The 23,789-nt window shown below is 31.1% G+C and overlaps 2 protein-coding genes across 3 annotated transcripts; both read left to right on the forward strand.

Moving 5' to 3' along the window:
- Window positions 1-11,965: 11,965 nt before the first annotated feature.
- On the forward strand, window positions 11,966-12,583 carry LOC140810532 (uncharacterized). The gene has a single exon (XM_073168366.1). The coding sequence runs from the start codon at window positions 11,966-11,968 to the stop codon at window positions 12,581-12,583; it is 618 nt and encodes a 205-aa protein (XP_073024467.1).
- A 4,636-nt stretch (window positions 12,584-17,219) lies between these two features.
- Window positions 17,220-19,486, forward strand: LOC140809991 (uncharacterized). Of its 2 annotated transcripts, none has more exons than XM_073167779.1 (4): window positions 17,220-17,394; window positions 18,076-18,262; window positions 18,366-18,429; window positions 18,798-19,486. In XM_073167779.1, the coding sequence occupies exons 2-4, from the start codon at window positions 18,111-18,113 to the stop codon at window positions 19,095-19,097; spliced, it is 516 nt and encodes a 171-aa protein (XP_073023880.1). In that variant the 5' UTR covers window positions 17,220-17,394; window positions 18,076-18,110; the 3' UTR covers window positions 19,098-19,486. The 2 variants fall into 2 exon arrangements, with proteins under 2 accessions (XP_073023880.1, XP_073023881.1); XM_073167780.1 differs by having other exon boundaries at window positions 17,259-17,412; window positions 18,100-18,262.
- Window positions 19,487-23,789: the final 4,303 nt, after the last annotated feature.

A 23,789-nucleotide genomic window follows, 5' to 3' on the forward strand; every position in this document is an offset into this window, starting at 1 on the left:
AGTACTTGTCAAAAAGATTAAATTTAAGGATAAAAGAATAATTAAATAAATAAAAAAGGAGTACACCCCACTTGGAGATTTTCTTTAATTCTCCACATGATACGGCTTTTATCTTTTTGCCTAAAAATATCAATGATAGGCTATATAGAATTTTCTTTGAGTTGAGACTGGTTGTGTGAAATTAATGAATTAAATGAAAAGAAAGACGATTTGATACTCTTTGCGTGAGCATCAAACTCTACGGAGACTTCACACACCACATATATCCCCACTATTTCATTAAACCCCACCACCCACGCGGATATATATATATATAAAGGTACTTAATTCACCGGTAATTCAAACAAGCAATTAATTAATCTTTTAACTTTTTATATGGGCAAAAAATTGTGTGAGACGATCTCACGGGTCGTATTTGTGAGACGGATCTCTTATTTGGGTCATCCATGAAAAAGTATCATTTTTTATGCTAAGAGTATTACTTTTTATTGTGAATATGAGTAGGGTTGACTCGTCTCACAGATTATGATCTGTGAGACGGTCTCACATGAGACCCACTCTTTTATATGACTATTCATGCATTGAGTTAATATAGTTTTATATATACTTCTATAAGTTCAAAAGTATATATAAAAACAGAAAAATATGTGAAATCATTTGCAAATATAGTCATTATATGAGACATGGTAGTAAAATAAATACCATAAATTTACTAAAATAGATTTTACCTTAATTTTCATTTGAATGAAGGATACATTGTTCATTGATTTAAAATTATCAAACTTAGCCAAGATGCTGATATAATAATAAATTATATATTCAAAATGGAAAATTTGCATTTTTTTGTCATTTTGATTTTCTATATTATCAAATTTTAGTATTATTTATCTATCTTTCGATTTTTTATAATTTTAGTTATTTTTCATCGTGAGTGCTGATGCAGCGTTCGCGTTACATCGGAAAATGTATTAAAATTGTCAGAAAACAAAGACAGTGGATAAGAATAAAATTCGATAATATAAATACAAAGAGTAACATATTACACACACAAAAAAACAATTTTCCCTATACAAAATATAGATATAATCTTTCAAAATTATACAAGACCAAATGTATACATCTATCCATCTAATATTAAAAGCGTAGATTTGATAAAGGTTGAAGAAGGGTGACGAGTAGGATGGACAGAGCAAAGAAACGCCTCCAAAAAGGTGAGTAAAGGAAGCGCGTGTTCTTGAAAGTGAAGTTTTGGTGTCTTTTTCGGAGTGAAGTAGTTTCCTTGTTTCTTCGTTTTCTTGGAATTTAAATTCTATGACAAGAAGCGTGAATGCCTTGTACATTTATTGTATTTTATGCTCATAAATAAATGTGGGGTTATTTGTTTTGATAAGTATGGGGGCAATTAACAGTACTAAGCATGGCTGGCGTTTTCGAGTTTTTTTTATGGTTGCATTATGCATATTCCTGATAATAGTACGTACATGTCTTCCCAAAGACACAGCTCTGGAATTTCCTATATCCATTTCTCACAAAGCAAAGCCATCTTTGCATGGAAACAAGATTTTCAGTATATTGTCTTTATTGAAACCTGACTTCACACTAAATGTTACTTCTGAATTCTGATGCCTTGAAAGAATTGATTGGCCGGCATATATATATCCTTGCTAGCAAGTCAAGTTTTTGGCACTATAATTGATGATGCTATTGGCCACAGATTCAAAAGTAAAAATCGATCACTATGTATAGCTAGCTAGATAGGGACTTTTGCGCTCAAGTTGGTGACAAGGTAATTAGGTATATGATGACAACTGTCTTTAATTAATTTCTTGATGAAGAGAAGATGGAGCCGAAGGAAGACCGCAAGAAAATTTGTTGTTCTTTAAAATATAAATTCTAATCTTATCTCGTCCCTCAATCTTTGATGAAGGTACAATGACAGGCGCAAGGATTGATTGTAAAAATTTAAATGACTTGGATGGAACTTGTATTAATATCATCGTATCACCGATCTGATTTCGACATCAGAGTTGCACTAATAACAAGTTCGGCTTTTTACAGTCGCGTTATTCGTATTTGAACTTTGATCTCTCTCCTAATGAAAGGAAGATTGTGGTTTCGTTTGGACAAATACTTATTGAGTGTTTATATAGATGTGTTTCTTTTTAAAAAAATATATAAAATATTTTAAATATTTTTTAAATTGTTCTAATAATAAATATTCGTTTGGACAACTATTCTATAAAACCGTTTTTACAATTGAAAAATATATAGTGTATTCATCAAGAAACACATTTAATTTGTTCTCTAAAAACAATACTTGAAAAACATTTTTTAAAATATTTTTTAAAAATGTTTTACAAAAACCCATATATAACTTCCATTAATTATAGTAATAAAAAAGGGATCTATGACCCTGATTAATTAATTGTACATGTTAAATTAGTTCACAATATCGAAAATGATATTATGGCCTTTTATATTTGTATTCTCAAAGATTAGAAATTAGTTATTAAAAGTAGAAGAAATTGCAATGTCATCCTGTACATTTACTTCTTTATGATTTTGGTCATTTACATTATCAAATTTCAATATTAGTCTTGTATCTTACTATTTTTTTTTGATAATTTTAGTCATTTTCAACGGAAAGGTTAATGTACGACTACATATATTAGTGCTACATCAGTATGATCACGTCAAAAAAATACTAAAATTTTCACATAAAAAATAAAGATATTAGACTAAAACTTAAATTGGATAATATAGAAAAACAAAATCAAGAAAACAATTATATAGAATCAAAAATATAATTTTCCTTAAAGCAATTTAGAGGTAGGGGCCGAATGAAAGGGAATGAAAGCTCCCTTTGTGGTTGTCCTTGATCTATAATAAGTGAGTGGGGGGAAAGAGGACGATGTGAAATGGATAAAACCCTAGCAACATAGAATAAGTATCAATTATTGAAGTGGGAGAATTTGAATTGCTACTTTTTATACATTCATGCTTCTAATTTGCCCATTTTTAAATGCAAGAAAAGAATTTAACTGAGGGCACTTAGTCTTCTATATAACAAATATTATAGTAGAAATTATCGATTAAGACAAAATCAAAACACGAAATTGAAGATATATTTTCAGAGTTAATTGACAAATATTATCATCCACACCAACACAAATTTAAATATATATATATACATCATAATAGCATGGGAAAAACAAACAAAAATTCATCTTTCTTTTTTTTTTTTTTTTTGTTGCCTTTAGATGTGATTCTTACAAAAGTAATGTTAACATTGAAAGACGTACAAGGAGAATTTATCCACATAATTGATGAGCTAATTATTCTTCTTTCTATATATATGCTGCATCATGGCTGATAAGTAAAGTTTTTGTTCTCTTTATTGTAAAATCTTCAAATTCACAGAATCATCGAATTAGTTAATTCCTAGCTAGCTAGCCTCACCATACATTTGAGAAATCGCACATGCATCTTCCAGTACTTTTTGACTGAAATATTCGAAGCGGTACTTGCCATATGCTGATATTGGGGTAAATTTGGACGTGGCATGCCGTGTGTGGGCGGCAAATTGTGGTAGCCGTAGCCCTTGTATGTCAACTCTGAGTTTCAATTATACCTAGGTAGGGGCACCTCAATTCTTGAGGTCTCCTACCCAGGTGTATCGTTTAACGAATGAGTGTATATATGTTTTTCTAGAGTATTTATATAAACAATGTAGAAGTATGTAATTATAAAAAGGGGAAAATATATTAATGTTATATACCCACATAAAATTAAGTTTTTTAAAAAAAAGAAATTCGATTGAAAACTATGATAAAAGGAAATAATTTTACCTAGGTAAGCATTTCCATGTTCACGTGCATGCAACGATTACTATGCTACAAAGGTTAAGATATATTTAGTGAGAATTTTATATACAACAACAATTATTTAGAGTTTTTGAAACGATTGGCATTTTTTTTAATATGACACGTACAAATATGGGATAATGCAACATAGGGAGCTCATCATATTTTGCATAATAACATAACTGCATCATAATTTAAATAAAATGTACATTATAATTTTCAAAAGTTAACACTTAGAAAGGGCAAAACACAGTGTTCTGCACCCATAATACAGAGTAGGAATAAAGTATAATGTTATAACAATATGATAATTTGTATATATACTATGGTTTTTTTGTGAGTAGCACGTACTTAGAAAACAAAAAAATTTAGTGATTTTTGTAGTTTCATTCTTGGTCTTCAGCTGTTGCGTTGGACCTGCAAAAAAAAAAAAACCCGATAATAAAGTTAGTTAATTTGTAGCATTTTGATTGAGATCCAATTATAAAAAGTTCAATAAATGCGAACGATGTTGTTTAGAAACTTTAAGTATACCATGTTAAGAACTGAGAATGAAATAATTTGGGAGAACAAATCATTTAGCTTGTTTAAATTTTTATATCGTCGCGAACATAATTATTTGAATGTATTTACGTCTAAACATTAATATATTTTGAAAACTAATGTTGTTTATTGTTTTTTTTTTTTTGAATATATGTATAAAGCGAAGCTTGTAAACAGTAGGATGTGATCAAAATTAGGAACGAGCTTGACATATCAGGCATTAGGTAAGTGTGAGTAATATTGTAGCTTATTTACATACCTAAATAGTTGACAATGAATATATCAGGGGGAAAATAAAACATGTCAATGACATGAGTAAAAGCTAGCTATGTACTGTAAAAAAATAACTTAAACTGATGTAAAGAGTGAGGTAAAAATAAGTACTATAAATAAATGCTTAGTTGAATTTTATTCAGAGTTTTTAGCAACTTCATATTAATTTTTTTGTAAATGAACTATTATTAGTACATAATATAAATGCTTAGCTATTTACTCAATGTACATTCTGAGATTGGCGGATAATGTTGAGATTTAGTTCTATCTCGATATCGACTGCATAGTCTATTAGAAAAAAAAAAGCTTTGACTCCATATTAAGCGCTCTTCGGAAGATGATGGCCCATACTGGGTTTGAGAAAAGCCTTTTCATCAGTTCTTCGACTTCTTTTTCAAACAAAAAATTGTAGTAACATTGACTGCAATCGATACATTCACAGTAACGGTTGTTCTCCATCAGAGTTGGATTTAAAAAAGTGATTCTAAACTTTGAGGAGAAAGTGTTGGGTTTTTTGGATATTTAGCCGTAATGTAAAAGAAGGCAAATGATGTTATATAAATTGTATGCGTTAGGATGAGTAATAGATAAACTATGACACATGTGGTGCTTATTTTGAGCCACCTCAGTAAAAATAGATTAACTCTATTTAACAATTGACAAGTGGAAGGGGCTGAGTTGAGACAGACAAATTAAATAAAATAATATTTTTATCACGGGTTTTTTTTTTCATAGAACATTATGTTCTGTTAAAGAAATCGGAATTATTGTCAGAAATTACTTCATAAAATTGATCCAAAGATGTGGTTTTCAGGCCTTCAATTTCAGAATAAAACATTTTTATTTTCTCATCCAAAAATAAAATTTCATCGTCATTTGAAACAAAAACTTAATAAATCATTTTTTGATCTAAACAACACTATATCCAAACTGTTCCTTGATGCATTTTAGGGGAAAGAATCTTCTATTTAAAATTTAAAAAAAAAAACACGATTTTGGACTTTTTTTATCCTCACAATTGGAAGGGAGACTGTTCCATCTCTTGTTGGAATCGTCCCTTGTATGCCACAGATATACTTCTGGCTGTCAATTTATGGGTTAAGTTCGATTACCATATTGTTAACATCTCATTAACTCATGTCCACAACTAACATACAAGTTAATAAACACCATGTGCAAATAGATAAATAGTTAACTAATTTCATAAACTTGACCATTTCGAAACTAAAAGAATTCAAAAACATCGCTAGCATATGAAATATGAATTTCCAAATTTCAAATGCGAGATATATTCTTTTTTCTCACATTTCAAAAATAAAATGAAGGGAAAAACGCAAACCACTGATAGCAAGCAAAAACCGAAAAAAAAACACACCGATTCCTTGTATTGTGTCCCTGTCATTGGGAAGCTAATCTCAAGGAAAACTCATAGACAAAGTCGGTTTATTGCAGGAGAAAGCCAACAACATACTTAACTCAGTTATTTTTTTAGCCGCTCACCAACAGGAAGGCTAAATTTTTTAAGGGAAGCGTACAGCACATAAGGGAAATAACACAAGCAAGACGCCAAACCAAACCATATACAAAAGAAGCTTATTTTAGGAACAAGACAACAGCAGGACCAGCTCACCTATTTCTCGCTTGTTCTTCCTGGCAAAGCGGCAGTCGGTGAATCGGAGGCCTAAAATTAAAAAAAATTAGTAGCACAGAAGAAGACATATAAACACAGTAGCTCTATTTTGTACGAAGCAAAGGTAAAAAAAAAAAAGGGCCGAGCGCGTTCAAATAAGGAATGAACCGCAAGTAAAAAAACATGTTCAAGCAAATCCAAAGAAAGCACATACCCAAATATCGTTTTGCAAAGTGAAGAAGAGCAGACGGGAGTGAATAAGCAGAATGGAGGCCGCTGTTTTTAAACCCTAGCCATAAAAAACCGTGGTTAGATCAGAAGAAGGCATGTAAGCACAAACGCTCGAATTTACACAACGCTAAGATATAAAAAATCGAAAGAGGCAACGCATCCGGTAGGGGAAACCACGAGCGAAAACCCCAAATCAAGTAAAGCCAAGGGAAATACGGACCGAAATATCGCTTTCCGAGGCGAGGGAAAGTAGAAGAAGAGACGGAGACGCGCGCAAGGCGGAAAAAAGAGGTGGGGGTAAGCTGGATGCTAGCTGGGGAGAAGCTTAACAGCGTATGAGCCGGGCAACGAAAGGAGTGTGAGAAGAAAGGGTTGGAAAGAGATGGGAAAAAGAATGAAGGGGAGAAACCACACCTGTGAGGCAGGAACTATTCTCTTGACAACACACCCTCTTTGCTTAGTGGAGAGCCTAACGTAAAACACGTGTATTTGAGAGAAACAAGAATGGAACACGTGGACTTTTAGTGACTGGCAACCGGGCAAAAACAGGCCCATCACAACTTATTCACGCTTTCAGTATAGTAGATATAACGCCATGATGTCTTTTCTCCCGTATATATGGACTGTAAATATTTTCGTTAAGTAGTTGATTTAGAGAATTATTGTTTAGTCGTGCTTGCTTAGGCTGCACAAGCCTGGGCTGGGACGTTACGTAAATTACAAACGTAAATATTATTAAAAAATATATATATATATATATCACTTAAACCGTACTCATATTTATTAGTTAGTGCTAAAAGTAAAAAATAAATGGAAAAATATTTTTTTAGTATATTAACTTGTCTAATTTTTTGTTTGGTCCAATAAGTTTTCAAATTTGTATTCTTCTGAAATTCAAATATTTATTTTTCTCATACTAAATTAATTTTGAATGCATATATATATTGCTAAGAACTCGTCTCACGATTTATTTTAGGATCTTTACTCCTTTGTATCAAATAGATTAAACAACTCTAACTTGTGAAAATTGCTACTTTAAAAGTTTCGTTCTTTCGAACCGAGTTTCCCAACGTGTTTATTTTTAACTCTGAATTACGAGTTATCAGACCTTAATATTTTGTTAAATGAATAAAGAATCATAAAATTAGGGCTTGATTCATGCATTCGCTTCTTAGGCCTTTTTCTTAGGTGGGTTACGTGTCTAAATCTTTCATTGTTTGCAACTTAGCCCAATTAAATGACTCATAGGTATCGAATTGGAAAATTAAACCTAAGCATAACAGGGTAGCTGCTTTTTATTTCCTATAGCTTCTAGAGTGCGATTTGCTCGGACAAACGTCTACATTACTTAATATTATTAAAAAAAAAATTAAGGGATAAAAAATTGAAAGTTTTATTGCAGGAAAATTTATCCAAATATGCAATGAAATAAAAACAAAATTTAACAACATAATATAGTATTTACTTAGAGATAGGGACATCATCATCATTATCATAGCATATTCTAGCTAGTTGTAAGGTCGGCTACATGGATATTAGTTCTACAAATGCTTTATTTTGAACGATTGTTTAATTGAATTTAATATAAATTAATCTGGTCTAATTTTCTGTATCTAGAAAACTCAACCAATCTAGAAATTTAGCTACTCATGGACAATTATTAAGTTCAAATAAACTAGCCATGAAAGTTGCCTAACATGCCGAATGTACTTGATCAATTATGAACACTTAATTTTAGAATTAAAAGGGTGGATGGATTTTTAATCATATGATATAAATTGAGAGTTACTATATATCGAACTAATTACGTGTACATGCAATGTATTTGATATAAATTTATTTCATTAAGTAATGAATCCAATTAAATAAACTTGAGACTAAAAAATTATCAGAATCCTTGCTTAAATACAAGTGCCAACGGGTGTTTAATAAGCGTTAGAAAATGTTATCGTCTTTAACTTACCCGTCCAACTTCTTTATACTCACAATATCTTCCCCACTTATAATTTCCAAGAGCTGTAATCGTTTCCCTGTAAACAACTCCGCCAAAGAAATTTCCAGTTGCCGGTTGCTCGCTTGCACTCTAACTCCATCCGCATTCCGTCCGTCGAAACCATCGACAACCATGATAATTTGTATCCATCTTCACCTAATTATTTGATTTCCAAGCCTATATTATCTTATAGTACGTTGCTAATTGTTAAATAAGAACGTATAAAATTATGCTGCTACTTTTGTTTGACAAATAGAAATTTTCTATCTTTTTGAATGGGATGAAATAAATTGATTTGGACATATGAAAACAATAAAGAACTTTCTTTTTAAAGATGTGTAGCCAGCATGTGTTTATATGTGCGCGTCTGTGTGTTATATCGGATTTTATATGTTTAGCATTTTTCTACGTATTATTATTGTTCGCAGAAAGCAGACAAGTTCTTAGCAAAGCAAAGGGTGACAAAATGGTCAAGAACTCGTTTACTTGTAGAGCACTGCTTTGTCAAGCTCCACGAACAAGAGGTTCTTCGCGATTACCCCCGTGTTATTATTTAATACCCGGAAATATACATGTATATTATTTACATGACACTTCCTAATTTGAATGACCAGCAGAAATGTTATGTATATATAAAATTTGAGTATGTTTCATGTAAGACAATCTCACATATATATTTCATTTCAAAAAATTATATTTTCATGTGTTGGGTAAGAAATTCGTCTCACAAAATTGATCAGTTAGATGATCTTATAAGAGTTTTTGTGATATAATATATTTATTTCTTGTGATTTGCAGGTGCAGCCGATTATGAAGGCAAGTGCCACTGCTATGTGGCTAGATGAGATGTATCGTCCTCAGCGAATCCCTCCCGATGTGATATCGTATACAATTAAGAAGGACAAGTATGGCAACCAAGAAAGTTCACGTGATATTTAATTTTTTTTAAAATCGGTATTTATTAACAGTAATTTAAGACATTATACTAAAAAAAATTGTACTAAATTGGTCCGAATTAAATATATATAGACACTAATAAATTGTTTTCAAATAAACTCGTCTATACCGTATTCTGAAGTTGATGGAGAGTTCGATATTCTGCGCCGATTTATATATAAAACATTATTCTTATTCGATTTTGGGCCTTTTCTTTTACACGAAGATAGGTTTATTCTCCACCCAATATATTTCGGAATTTCCGTCAAAATCCGGTGTTATTCCTTCTTTTTTCTATAAAAAAATATTTAAATTTTATTTTTTCAAAGAATATATTTGAATATTACAATCAACTATATAACTTATAAGCGGCAAACGGTACTAGCCTTTAAATTATGAATAAATTTCTCCTTCGCTAGCTCAATGTGTCTCTTCAAGAATAATTAATAGGTGGCCTTGTTTGTTATTATCTACTTTTAAAGCATCAATAAACAGAAACAACTCAACTTAATTTAGGATGGTAAATGAACTGAATCGACCTGATTATTAGTAAATATTGATTTTAAGACATAAATTAAAAATATTTAAGTTCGAGCTCGATTCGATATTCAAAAATATTAAATTTTTTGGCTCGAGTTTGACTGAAAATTTGCGAACTTATTCGTGAGCGATTCGAACTATTACACTATAATAAAATTCAATAATGAAGGTTTGAAAGTTCGAAATGTCTGAAATACTCGAAAATACATATATAATTATATTATATCAATAAAATATTAAGATAACAAATGACCTGTGAACTATGGACCAAAATGATTTTGACCCGAATTAGACAACGTAACTCCAAAAATAATCAAATATTTATCGAGTTAGCTCGGAATGCTCATGAGCCGGATCAATTCATTTACAACCCGAGCCTATCTATTGTTGATCTGGAATTAATTTATTATTATTATTTCCAGTAATCAAAATGTCATCTATTTTTTTATTTAGGGCATCTACATTGGTTTATTATTTGAGTGTTATAACACTGAATTTGAAAAAACAACCAATATGAGTCAGAGTTAATAAATGCCACATCACCAACGCGTTAAAATCTTTGAACGGATGTTCCATTTTTTTTTTTTGACAAATTATAAAACGCATACTGGCTCGTGCTTACACGCGCCATACTCAAATCCATTGGCCATGCTTGCACGCTCCCTTACAGTGCGTGAGTTTGGGAATTTAGCCACTGTAGCTCTTCAATTCCTTGTTTGATTTTTCTTCTATTTTTTTTAAAAAAATCAATCTAAATTAAAAAAAATTATAAAATTCTTTTATAAAAAAACTAACGGCTATAATTTTTTATATACAAATTCAACGGCTCATTAATAAAAAAATACCAATGTGATCTTTTGGTATTTTTTAAAAAATTCCAATCTGAATTAACTAACGGCTAATTTATAAAAAAAATTTAGCCGTTGAATTTATTTACAAAAAAATTAGCCGTTGGTAATAAAAATGAGGTAACGGCTATAAAAAAAATTAGCTATAAATACATATCATCTTACACAACTTATTTCAATCATTCAAATACTTAAATCACGCTAAAAATCTTCTCTCTACTATTTTATTCATATAAAATTTATTTTGAATATTTCTTTTTATTATCCTATTCTCCGTCTAATGTTTATTCCACAGTCCGTTGATCACCTTGTTGGCACAAAGAAGGCAAAGACCTCGGAGTCGGGAGCGAGCAACACTTCATCCAACCAAGATGCTAGTTTATATGTAGACATCAACGAAGAAGAAAATCGTCCAATGGGTCAGAAGACATCAAAAAGAAAGGGAAAAGGCAAAACAAAATCGGACATGGAGTGTATGACAACAAATTTGGACAATATGTTCGCAAAGTTTACTGAGTATATAAGCATAAAAAAAACTGAAATTGAAATGAAACAAAAACAACTCGAAGTAGAGGAGATGAAAGCAAAAACTGCCATAGCCAAAGTTCAGCTAAAAGAATATGCAATCCTCTCGAAAGATACTTCGCAAATGACATACGAGCAACTTATCATCCACGAACGTCTATGTCAAAAGATTAGGGGGAGATGGAATATTTAATATTTAGTTATTGTAATTTTCAGTTATTGTAATTTTAATTCAATGTAATTTTTATTCAGTTAATGTAACTCTTGGGTCAATTAATGTATTTGTTGCAAAGTAGTAGTTGGAATATAGCTCTTGCAAATTTGTCATTGGAATATAGCCGTTGCAAAGTTGTCGTTGGAATATAGTCGTTGCAAACATGGTCGTTGGAAATTAGCCGTTGGAATATGACCGTTGCAAAGTAGTCTTTTGAATATAGCCATTGCAAATTTGGTCGTTGGAAAGTAGCCTTTGGAATATAGCCATTGAGAAGAAAATATATATAGACACCTTGTGCTATACGATTCTTCATTCTACAAACATACCAGTAGGAAAATACATAGATTTGAATTTGTTTACTCCAAAATGTCTCAATATTTCATTAGTTCCAGCTCAAGCTCAACAAGTGAAAACGAAGTCCAAGTTGAAGTCGATGACGGAGATTATGATCCAGGGAAAGAGCTGATATCATTGATACTTCAACAAAGCCGACAAATATTTCAAGTATATCAAAGTAATAACGTGATGCGGCGAAAAAGAAGGTTCATCGAAAGAAATCGTGAAGTCGGGCATGTCAGGCTCTTTAATGATTATTTCTCCACAAACCCGGTGTATCAAGATCAAATATTTCGAAGACAATTTCGCATGCGAAGAAAGTTATTCTTTCGAATAGTGAATGCATTTGAGAATCGTTTATCGTATTTTCAGCAAAGAGACGATGTTGCGAGAAGTAAAGGCTTGTCACCACTGCAAAAATGCACGGCAGCAATTCGTCAATTGGTCGACCATCTTGACGAGTACCTACGTATGGGTGAATCAACTGCCATCAAATGTCTTTTCAAGTTCTGCGGACATGTGGTTGAACTATTTGGTGTTCGATATTTGAGAAGGCCAAATGATGATGATGTTCAACGTCTTCTTCAAATGCATGATGAAAGGCACGGGTTCCTTGGAATGTTGGGCAGCCTTGATTGCATGCACTGAGAGTGGAAAAATTGTCCAGTTGCTTGGAAAGGCCAGTTTACAAGAGGCCATGATGGGTCACCAACAATCGTGCTTGAAGCGGTCGCGTCTTAAGACTTGTGGATATGACATGCATTCTTTGGTGTCGTCGGTTCACGTAATGATCTTAACGTGTTATACGAATCTCCCATATTCAATAATGCCATGCAAGGAAATGCCCTAGAGATTAATTTCGTGGTCAACGAGACTCAATATACGAAGGGATATTATTTAACAGATGGAATATATCCGGAATGGGCCACTTTTGTGAAGGCTTTTCCTTGCCCGGAGGATCCCAATATGAGGCTTTTTAAGGAAAGACAAGAGTCTGTAAGAAAAGATGTTGAACGAGCATTTGGGGTGCTCCAAGCTCGATTGGCAATTGTCAGAGGTCCAGCTCGTTACTGGTACAGAAAAAAGTTAAAACATATTATGTTAGCATGCATTATTTTACATAACATGATTCTTGAAGATGAGGGGTTCACGTGACAAATTGATACAACGATGAAGGTGACGAATCTGCACAACCCGTCCAGGGCTCAAACCGAGGATTTCATGGATATCTCCGAACAAATTCCGAAATACGTGACACTCATATGCATCACCAACTTCGTGCCGACTTAGTTGAACATATTTGATCACAATATAACAACAATCCTTGAATTATTATTTTGCATCTTCTCTTAAGTTTAATTTATATATATTTTTTATGCAAGTGTTATTTATTTCTATATGTTGTACTATTTTATTTTGAAGTTTATAATAAATTTTTAATCTTAATAAATGACACTCATAAAATAAAATAAAATAATTTTACGTACTAAATATATAAAAATGTTTTATTATTTATATAAAATAATAATGATTTAAATTTTGTAAATATTTTGAAATTGAATCTATTTAATGTAAAGTAAGAATATGTCAGCGGGACCTACAAATAATAAGTGTTAATGTTAAAATGAGTTTGGGAGAATAAGTGTTTTAATATAATGTGTATGTGACATGTGGACCCTACGATTTTTGATGAGGTGATAGATGTTATAACCATAATCAATGCGGGTGCTTTTAACACCCTTTTTTTTTTTTTGAATTCTTAATTATCGTACATTTTATTGTATTGGTAATTTTACTATCCAAATAATATATGTTCACATCACATGATCTACAAATCATAATATTTTGTACACCTAAATATTTTGGACATTAGTAAACTTATTTTTAAGGTCATGTTTAAAACCATTTATTCAAGGAGAAGCTGAATAAAAACTTATAGCAAAAATATTTTTACCCCCTAATGAATACATAATTATATAAATAACTGTAGACTCAACTTGGTAAGTTGATAAAATGGAGCATATTGCAAAATATTTTAAATAATATGTTCAATGTTGCATTTTATTTTATTTTTATAATGTTTTCAGGGATCAAGCTGTTTTAGGCAAGTGTATCACCCAAACGTGGTGTGTTTCCCCACCAAACTCCATCCCCACGTTTCTTTGCCTAATCTATTTTTTATTTTTCCCATTTATTTTTCAAAATGATTGAGCGACGCCTCTTAATTTTGGGTTTGGATCACATGTATTTTGTTATCGTGTTGTAATAATTCTACTGAATTTATTAAAAATTTTGTAAAAATATGCCTCCCGATATAATTTATATCCCGATATTTTTACAGAAATATTGGTATTTTTATAACTACTGTGTGCTGTTTAAATTATATATATGTTTAACATAGTTTTTCAAAAGTGACATGGGGCAAACTAAAAAAAATACTGATATCCGAAAATTACAGTGTAATTGAAGAAATCGTACTCAAAAAATAAAAAAATTATAAATACGGATATTTTTGTTAGAAAGATATTATAAATATACACGATCCTAATTCATCACTTAAATAAAACAATGAGTTATATATCACCCATTCCGAGTGAATTACAGCTGTGGTTTGTCCGCCCAACCTAATTTTATCATGTGAAATCGTTTTTAAATAATTTATTCTGTTGCTTTTCCTCCGTTTTGTTTGAAAATATTGAACTTACATGTTCGATCCGACATCTCCCGAGATTTTGGGTCTACCAATTAATTATTTGTAGCGGACAATACATGCAATTCTCTGTACGCACAAACCACTTGAATATTTTTGTTACACTACATTTCCATATTTTTTATATGAATTATTAATTTTTTTTAAAAAAAATCCACTTTTTTCGTCAGATATGTGGGAGGGACTTGGGACCAAAGGCTTATTATTAAGTCAAAATATGTAGTTATTCGCATGGATATAATAATTCTATCAATACAAGTGTGGAGTTGAGAATTTTGAGCTGATTCTCAAAAGCTTGTCATTTGGTCAAAGTGTATATAATTTTATTGCCTTGTAATCAGTGGCAGAGCCAAAAACATGGTTATGTCCGGGTTAGGATTTTAAGTTCTAAAATCTTTTAATATTTTACATTGATCTACTCGGGCTAATATCATATTATCCCGAAATTTACATATAATTTTTTGTAAAAAAAATTGGACCACCCGAACTTTGGATAAATGTTTATGTGGCTCCGCCACTGCTTGTAATGTGGAAGTACTCATGAGAACCATATTTTAAAATGATAATTAGCTTTATAAACATGAAAATTGTTTAAAACAAGAATTGAGAATTATGATGAAGAATTTAATAGCGATTCGGACCTCAATCATTGCAATATTTATGTATATATTAATTGATGGAATATCGATTATTATCAAATTATTAGTCTTAAAGAGCTAATAAAGATGAACGAACTGTGTATATTTGCTGCTGACAGTTGTACATGACTTACGTACAAGTAATACAGCACAAACTTGTTGGGTTCGGTCGACCGTAGTGCTCGCAGGGGTCGATCCAACGGTTCGAATTTTTTCGAGTCAATTTTTTTTTATTTTACAGAGAGATGGGTCTGGATCACTCATATGGAGTGATTCGGACCGTTCATTATCCATATAGACAGTGCTGCACGGGGCAGGGTGAAACAAACCAACTTGTTGCATCTGTATTATATGGCGCTTTGTTCCATCCACCGGCTAGCCGACCTAAATTAAAAGGCCCATCTACTAAGACGCGTTTTTTTATATATATTTTAATTTTAAACCAAGTGTAAGCAATTTATAATTAAAATTTCATCTTATTATTCAATCTCTATATTTAAATTATTTGATCAATCTATTGGTTCCAAATTCGAGATTCATTTATAATAAATTTATTTTCCTGCTAAAAAATATTTTCAATTTAAAAGAGAATATTAAATATATATTTAGATTATATTAATATTAATAACTAAAAACATTTCAATTATAAATTACATAAATATATTTTTTTCTCAAGATTAATATACATATAATTAGTATGTTATGTCAAAAATAACTATTATATATAGGCTTATCTTGTCTTATCAAAAAATGGCTAAAGTTTTATGTTTCAAGGATCAATTTGTGATACAGATTTTCGACTTGACTTAACTCATGAAAAATTATTTTTAATACCGAAGTATTATGATTCTGATGACGTAGAATTTAAGACATCAGCATTATGAGAGTTCGAGACTCGATTATCATATTATAAGATCTAAATATTTTATCCAACTGAGGGCTTCTCTGATCCCCAGAGCTTCAACAATCGAGTGATGACAGACACTGGTAGATTGTCGTGAATTGCAACCACAACTGAACCAAGATGTTTCTTATAACGCAGTCATATCCTACGATACCCAACGGTTAATGAGATCCTACTTATGTGGGCAAGTCCTTCAATTCATTTCAACGGGTAAGAACTTGTCACACATACAATTTCAAAAAAAAAATTGGGGCCTAAATATAATGGACAAATCTTGGTTATCCATCATATCACAGGGACAATATTCACATGAATAAGATGAAATAAACCGTACCAACGTCAAAAAATTAGCTGCATATCTGTTACATTTCACAAAAGTCGAGGAGTTTGCAAAGGCTTTATACTTAGAACAAAGGACCAAAGCTGTCTGATATAAAATGGTTGCTAGTATACTCTTAACATCCGCACCACATAATTTCTGTAATGTCATATACTCAACAAAACCATCGCTGCAAAACAATAAAGAGGGAAAGTATTTTTTTTAATAAACATATGGCAAAAACTTGAGTGAGACGGTCTCACGAGTCAAATTTGTGAGACGAATCTATTATTTGAGTCATCCATGAAAAATTATTATTTTTTACGCTAAAAGTATTATTTTTTATTTTTAATATAGGTATGTTTGATACGTCTCACATATTAGGATCCATGAGACGGTCTCACATGAGACTCACTCTAAACATATATATATACAATTATATTTTTTGTCGGTCAATTATAATTGAGTAATTTGCAGTGCCATTTTCTCCGCCAATTTAGTCGATTTAAAAATTAAAGCTATTTTCTCCGCCAATTAATTTGATTAAAAAATTAATGCTGACTATTATTTATGATTTTTTTTTAAAAAAAAGTAGGACAATGTTCTGATTTCGGCCTTGTCTCCGTCGATGTCTCCCACGCACTATCCATGATTGAGCATAATAACACTTTGACGCCTAACGTTTTCTATTTTTCGAATTCAACCCTCTTCTTCTTCTTCAAGCCTATAAATTCAAGTTCAACCTATTGATTGAACCTTCTTCTAGCTTCGCTCGAGGAAGATAGATTTCTCTGCACTTATTATTTCTCCTTTTCTTTTCTCCATTATTTATTTCTTTTTTGTATCGGATCCTCTAATCTGGAGAAAAATTTTGTACAATTCTTACAGGTAAATTTTAAGCTTTTTGTAGTAGTTGTAACTTGTAAACTCGGTGGGAGAGTTCTAGAAAGGCTCTCTTTCTGTTTTGGAGAATTTTTTATGTAGTTATTTGTGATGATTTATAAATTTTGGTTCAGCCCAGATGCAATTTCAAAGTTTTCTTAGATTAGCAAATGAATTAAATCCGTGGAGCTGAATTTCATTTTTCCCCTCTGCTTTTTCGAAGTAATCTTTTCTGTGGCCACGGAATTTATTTTTCCAGCTGGTTTTAACAGTCCTGAGTTGATTGATGTATACGCGGAATATTTTTTTCAGTTATTTTTCTGAAATCTCATGGAAAAGAGTTCCATACCCCTCCTCGAGAAAAAATTATAAAATAACCTCGGTCAAACAAGATTTTTTTGTTTGATCTGTTTATCGTGTCATAGTTTTCTTCTCCAATTTTTTTTTTAAAAAAATATTTGAACTTATTTCTTTGTCCATAAGAAAAGGTCAAAAATCTCAGCCGGCTTGTTTCTGGGCTTCTCATCTTTTTACCCGATTGACCAGATCGTCATTCTTGGCTTCAAACAAAATATTTTAAAAAAATGCATTCTGAGTTAAAAGTTTCTACGTTAAACTTCTACTATTTATCCATTGTAGATTCTAAAAAAACAAATTCATCTTTCTTGTGAAAAACGTACCGATCAGGTGTTTGATTCAAGCTCTTAAGAGTTAAGAGTAAAATGAGTCCCTACTCAATTCATCACAACGCCTTCACTGCTTATGAAGAGATGAATAGATCAGCGGTGGTTTGCCCCAAGCCACGGCGGCTCAGCCCTGTCGGCGCCACTCATAAAGAACCTTCTTCAACGAGAGCTTTCAGATGTCACGTCAGGTTGATTTTGTTACTTCTGCTTTCTTTTTCATGATATTTATGTTGTAATAATTTTATAGGTTCTGATTTCTTTATTTTATATTTTCTGTTTGTTGATTGACAGTTATCAGCCTGAGATTTGTGATGCAAAAGCTGGAAATGAGCTGCTGAACATCATCCGTGCCAAGGTGTGTTCCTTTGTTCTTGATTTCCTGTGACTCAGGGATCAGATAGGCAATTAATTTTGTGAGAGATCCGAATTTGAGCGTAATAAATTCTGCAAAACTGATTCGATATTTTGGCTAAATTGTTAGAATACTTGCCGAGCAAAACTAAAACGTGCCAACGTATTTGTGGTTTAAAACAAAGCTGAAGCTTTAATGATGCGTAACTAAGTACTATTTTCTTTGCCAATTCTAAAATCTTACTCTGTTTAAATCAATACCAAATTGCATGTGAGGACTTATTGAAACGAGACTGTTTTGATTTATTTTATTATGATTTCCGTGTTCTAGATCTAACTAAAGCTTGGTTTCATGGTTTGTATCCGTCACAGGGTGATGATTATGCTGGCCAATCAGTCACACAAATAGCCTCGTCGCCTCCCTTTTTTTCGGGGTCGCCACCGAGCAGGGTATCTAACCCACTAATTCAAGATTCACGATTCGGTCACGAAAAAGTCATCCCTATTTCCCCACTAGCCATTCCGCTCCCATCCGGGCTGGCACCTTCCCCATCCTCCACACGCAAGGGGGGATTCATTCGGGCTAACTTCATAAATCCAGCCGTGAGGATCGAGGGTTTTGATTGCCTTGACCGAGATAGGCGCAACCGCAGCATCCCCGCCTTGGCTTAGAGCCTATATTATGAAACAAGAACTCATCATGGACACACTTTTGGTACGAGTACTAGGAAATTGTTTTGGATCAGTTTGTGTCTTGTAAATAGCATGTTTCTGGAAGTGTCTATAATCTAAATTCAATGCTTCATAGATATATAATGTAAGTATGAGTGAAGTTTTGGTCAAGAAAATAAATTTTAATTTGATGGCATTTAGGAAGGGATTAATGAGACCTAACCCCTCTTTGCACTGTTGTAATTAAGAGATGAACAGAGGATATATGATATAGGAGAAAGCTGTAAAATCAGAAATTGTCATGTTTTTGTAGCCAAATTCACTTTGTACGTACGTATGTATATATGTATGTATGTATAATGATTGTTTAAAGAATGTTAATTGAATCATTCTTTTCATGCACAATTATTAATGATTGTGAGCGATGAATCTGATTACTCCATTTGACCATGATTGAGCCTTGAATTAGAATACATGTAGCTTTCTTTGGGAGGAAGATGTCAAACCTCTCTCTCCTTGACTTTGTCATTGAACTTATCCAATCGTCTTATATATATATATATAGTTTTGATATCCTGCACACCTACCGTGCACACTTTTATGAGCACCTATGAGATGTCACTCATCTATTGGATGTGATGAAATATAGAAAAATTGTGCATCCAATGGGTGAGTGACACCTCATAGGTGCTCACAAAGATGTGCACGGTAGGTGTGCAGGATATCAAAACTTTATATATATATATATATATATATATATATATATATATATATATATATAATGATCATGTTTTTTAAAAGGTAAATATACTTTTGGGAAAAAAGTAAATGAATATCGCGTTTATTTTGGGTTATAGAAATAAGAATAAACGCGATATTCATTTACTTTTTTCCCAAAAGTATATTTACCATGCTTCTCGTTTCTCTCGATATAATGTTACATTTAATTCAATCTGTTTTCCTCCTTAAAAATTATCGTATTTAATCTAAACTTAATGCATAATATTTTTATTTTGTGATATGATATCATTGCCCGAAAGATCAGAATAAGAAATTGCACTAACAAAAAAATAAAAATCTTGTAGTAAAATTTAGCCAACACCAAAATCAAAAGCAGACAAGGCCATTGATATTTGGGCCTCTATGAGCAACTAGAGAGCCCACCCGAGTTATAGTTAAATTGGGCTGTCGTCCAAAAAGGAAATTAAAAACTATAAAAACTGGCTCCTCCTGTCCTCCATCGTTCGACCCATTTCAAATAGAATTAATCTCTTGTTCTTTAAACAAATGTTTCCGTAGAAAGCGAATGTTGCATCCATTTTAGATGATAAAAAAATAACAATTTAATTTCTCAAGATTAAATTAAACTCAGCTGTCAAAATTTACTTCCAAAATTATTGCTCAATTTATATCACAGTTAGTTTAATCAGTAAATTGTTCAATTTTGTTTATTCTTGTGTTTTCTACATTTTTCAATTTTTTTTTTTACAAAAAGTAGTAGCTTGTTTTAATAAAATTTGAATATATAGCTATCATCAATAAGGGACAGTGTACAATCGTCCAGTATGTTTCCAGAAAGTAGTGTACGTTAGTTGTAAATGTGGTGTGAGATCATCTCCAGTACCGCATTGGACGCTGGATTGGAACAACACTAGAAATGGCTCCAAATGTGGCGCAGCTTGTGTTTATTTATTTATTTTTATTTTTTTTTGCATTTTTAAATAGTTTTGTTATTTTTTATTATTTTATATTTTAATTAAATAATAAATTTTATTTTTTTTATCTTTTAAATTATAAATAAATATTAAACTGATTTCTTTGAAAATTATAAAATATTGATTACAAAATTTTAATACTTCTGTAAATTTAACAAACGAGCAAATTAAGTTCTTAATGTGTTAAAAAAATGTACAAATGTCAAACAAGCAAATATTATGAAACAACAACTAATAAGCAACAATTACGAAAAATAAAAAAAATTGAAAATAAATAGATATTTAGTAATAAGGTAAATCGGATTCCGATCCTCCAGTATCTTCAAAATAAGATTCAAAGTTACCCTTAAGTCGACTTTTAGCTTCAGTCTTTTTTGCTAAATTTTTTTGTTGTTAAGTTTTAATGTCTTCCTGTAGCTTTGGATCAGTAATTTTGCGCTTAGAGTTGTATTATTCATTTAATATCAAATGTTCGTATTTTTTTTCTTCTAATTTACTTTTATTATTAAAAGAATAATATTATTAAAAGAATAATGTTTATTAATCAAATAATTCATTCAAAATTTTATATATAAATTATGATATTTAATTTTTACCGTGTAATCAAACTATAAATACTTATTAAGAAATAAAAATATCAATGTTGAGATAATCATTTAAACAATGTAAATAGAATCGAAAATGTATTTATTTAATGTAAAATAAAAATAAAAATGGATGAGTAGACAGTGTTATCCACAAATAATGTTATGTCGAACTCAAATCTTTTAATGAGGCGATGAACTTTATAACATTCCCGAATGTGGATGATGTTAGAGGTATATGAGGAGAAAGAAAGTTATTGCACCTTTGAGAGAAAATGGCAAATAGAAATAGGAAATTTATGGAATAGACAACCTTAAGATTTTAATGTGGTAAAAACAACAATAAAAAGACACCAAGAGAGGAAAAGATCTAAGGGACAAGTTTAAAAAGGTTTCCAGAAGATCAGATTACCTATTTTTTATTTCAACAAATAATGCTTTTAACTTTAAAAAAAAAACAAAGAATTCTTTATGTAAAACTTTTAAGTCCTTTTTAAAAAATCTGACAATCCTGGTTTTGGGGTTCGCAATTTTGAAGTATTGTATGTTTTCGTACGTGGGTGAAAAGATAGGGCGTTTATTTCATTTAAATTATTAAATATTTTTATATTCATTTTGCATAATTAAATGACTTGTTGTATTTAAAAATTTACTCTTATAAGTATGTAGTAATTATAGAGTTTGCAGAAATTACAATATTATATAATATTATCTGTTGTTTTTTGTTTTCTATTCGGGGGGTGAGGAGCAAAAAGTCGTAAACATGGAACTGTTACGCCTATCATGTGGAACAGTAATGTAATATATATTTATTTTTCCAAAACAATATATCCAAGTTATTTGTCTGAATTAGGAAAATAATAGATGAGAAATAAATTTGTCACGACCACGTACATATATTAAAATATATCTACCCTAATGAGAAAGTCTTAATTTATGGCCCCATAAAAAATTATTGTCAATAATAGTGGACTACGTGTAATATACATATATAAATAAATAAATATATATACATATATAAATAAATAAATATATATACATATATGGCAATTGGCAAAAGAATGATGTTTGAATCGCTAACTATGTAGCAAATAATAAATTTATATATATATATATATATATATATATATATATATATATATATATATATATATCCTCAAAAGTTCTTGTGTGTTAATATGCGGAAATAGGAAAAAAAATCTCCCACACACACACATATATAGAGGAAATTATAGTCAATGGACTCTTTTTGGTAAAAACAAAAGTGTCTTTCTCCTATAGTCCTATGTATCGAAATACAAAGAACGTTGCTATTTCAAAAAATAATAAAAAAAAAAACAAAAAAGCCTTATAAATGTCATTTGTTGTTTATGGTACGTAGACAACAGAGTTATTTATAACGCCTTGAGAAAGATTCCCGTTCAATCAGCGGAGTCTCATGTTTTTGTAAAGTTAAAAACTTCTGTGAGACGGTCTCACGAGTCGTATTTGTGAGACGAATCTCTTATTTGAGTTATCTATGAAAAAATATAAATTTTTATGTTTATAGTATTACTTTTTATTGTGAATATAGGTAGGGTTGACCCGTCTCACAGATTAAGATCCGTGAGACGGTCTCACATGAGACTCACTCTTTTGTAAACATGTGGATTCAATTTAATAAAAGCACCTGCATTTTTTATATATATCTTATATATAGTAAATACTATTTCTATATTGCCTAATATATATTAATTTCGTTATATAATTATTATAATTTTAATATGAGAAATAGTAATATATAACCACACGATTTTATACCGCGCGTGTTTGTATTCACGGCAAACTATATTAAATTCACCGACGCGGGGCCATATATTTCTTAGTCAAACTCTGGCTGCCTGTTTATTATTTTCTTATAAACGTAAGTCTTCACCGTCGAGAAAATCTGGTCAAATCTATCTGGTAAATAGACTAGATCTACTCTGTGCTCCCTTTTCTTTTATTACGTTCATGTCATATTATTTCTTATTGTCGATTAAAGGGGTTCGGGAAAATTTTATTTTTTTAGAAAAAATGTTTACACGATTAACCTGAAAAGAACAAATTAAGAAATGTATCAAGTTAAACAAATTAAAAGCCTTTCATTTTTTTAATTAACTTATAACCTGATAGCAAATTAATCGTAGCTAATTAAAACTACAGACACTAGCAATTTAAAAATAGTCTTTGTACTAGTAAAAAAATTTCAAAATGTACCGACGTTTAACTTCTTAAAACAGATTGATTTGTTTGAGAAGCTTTTTACTGTAAATTTTTAGGCATAAATGATTCTTTTTCGTGAACAAAAATGAAGACACCCTACCATATTTGTCTATGACTTTTACAACAGAAAAGCTGTTGACCAGTGAAAC

The sequence above is a fragment of the Primulina eburnea genome, chromosome 13 (assembly GCF_022965805.1).
Source record: "Primulina eburnea isolate SZY01 chromosome 13, ASM2296580v1, whole genome shotgun sequence".
In the NCBI taxonomy this organism is placed as follows: Eukaryota; Viridiplantae; Streptophyta; class Magnoliopsida; order Lamiales; family Gesneriaceae; genus Primulina; species Primulina eburnea.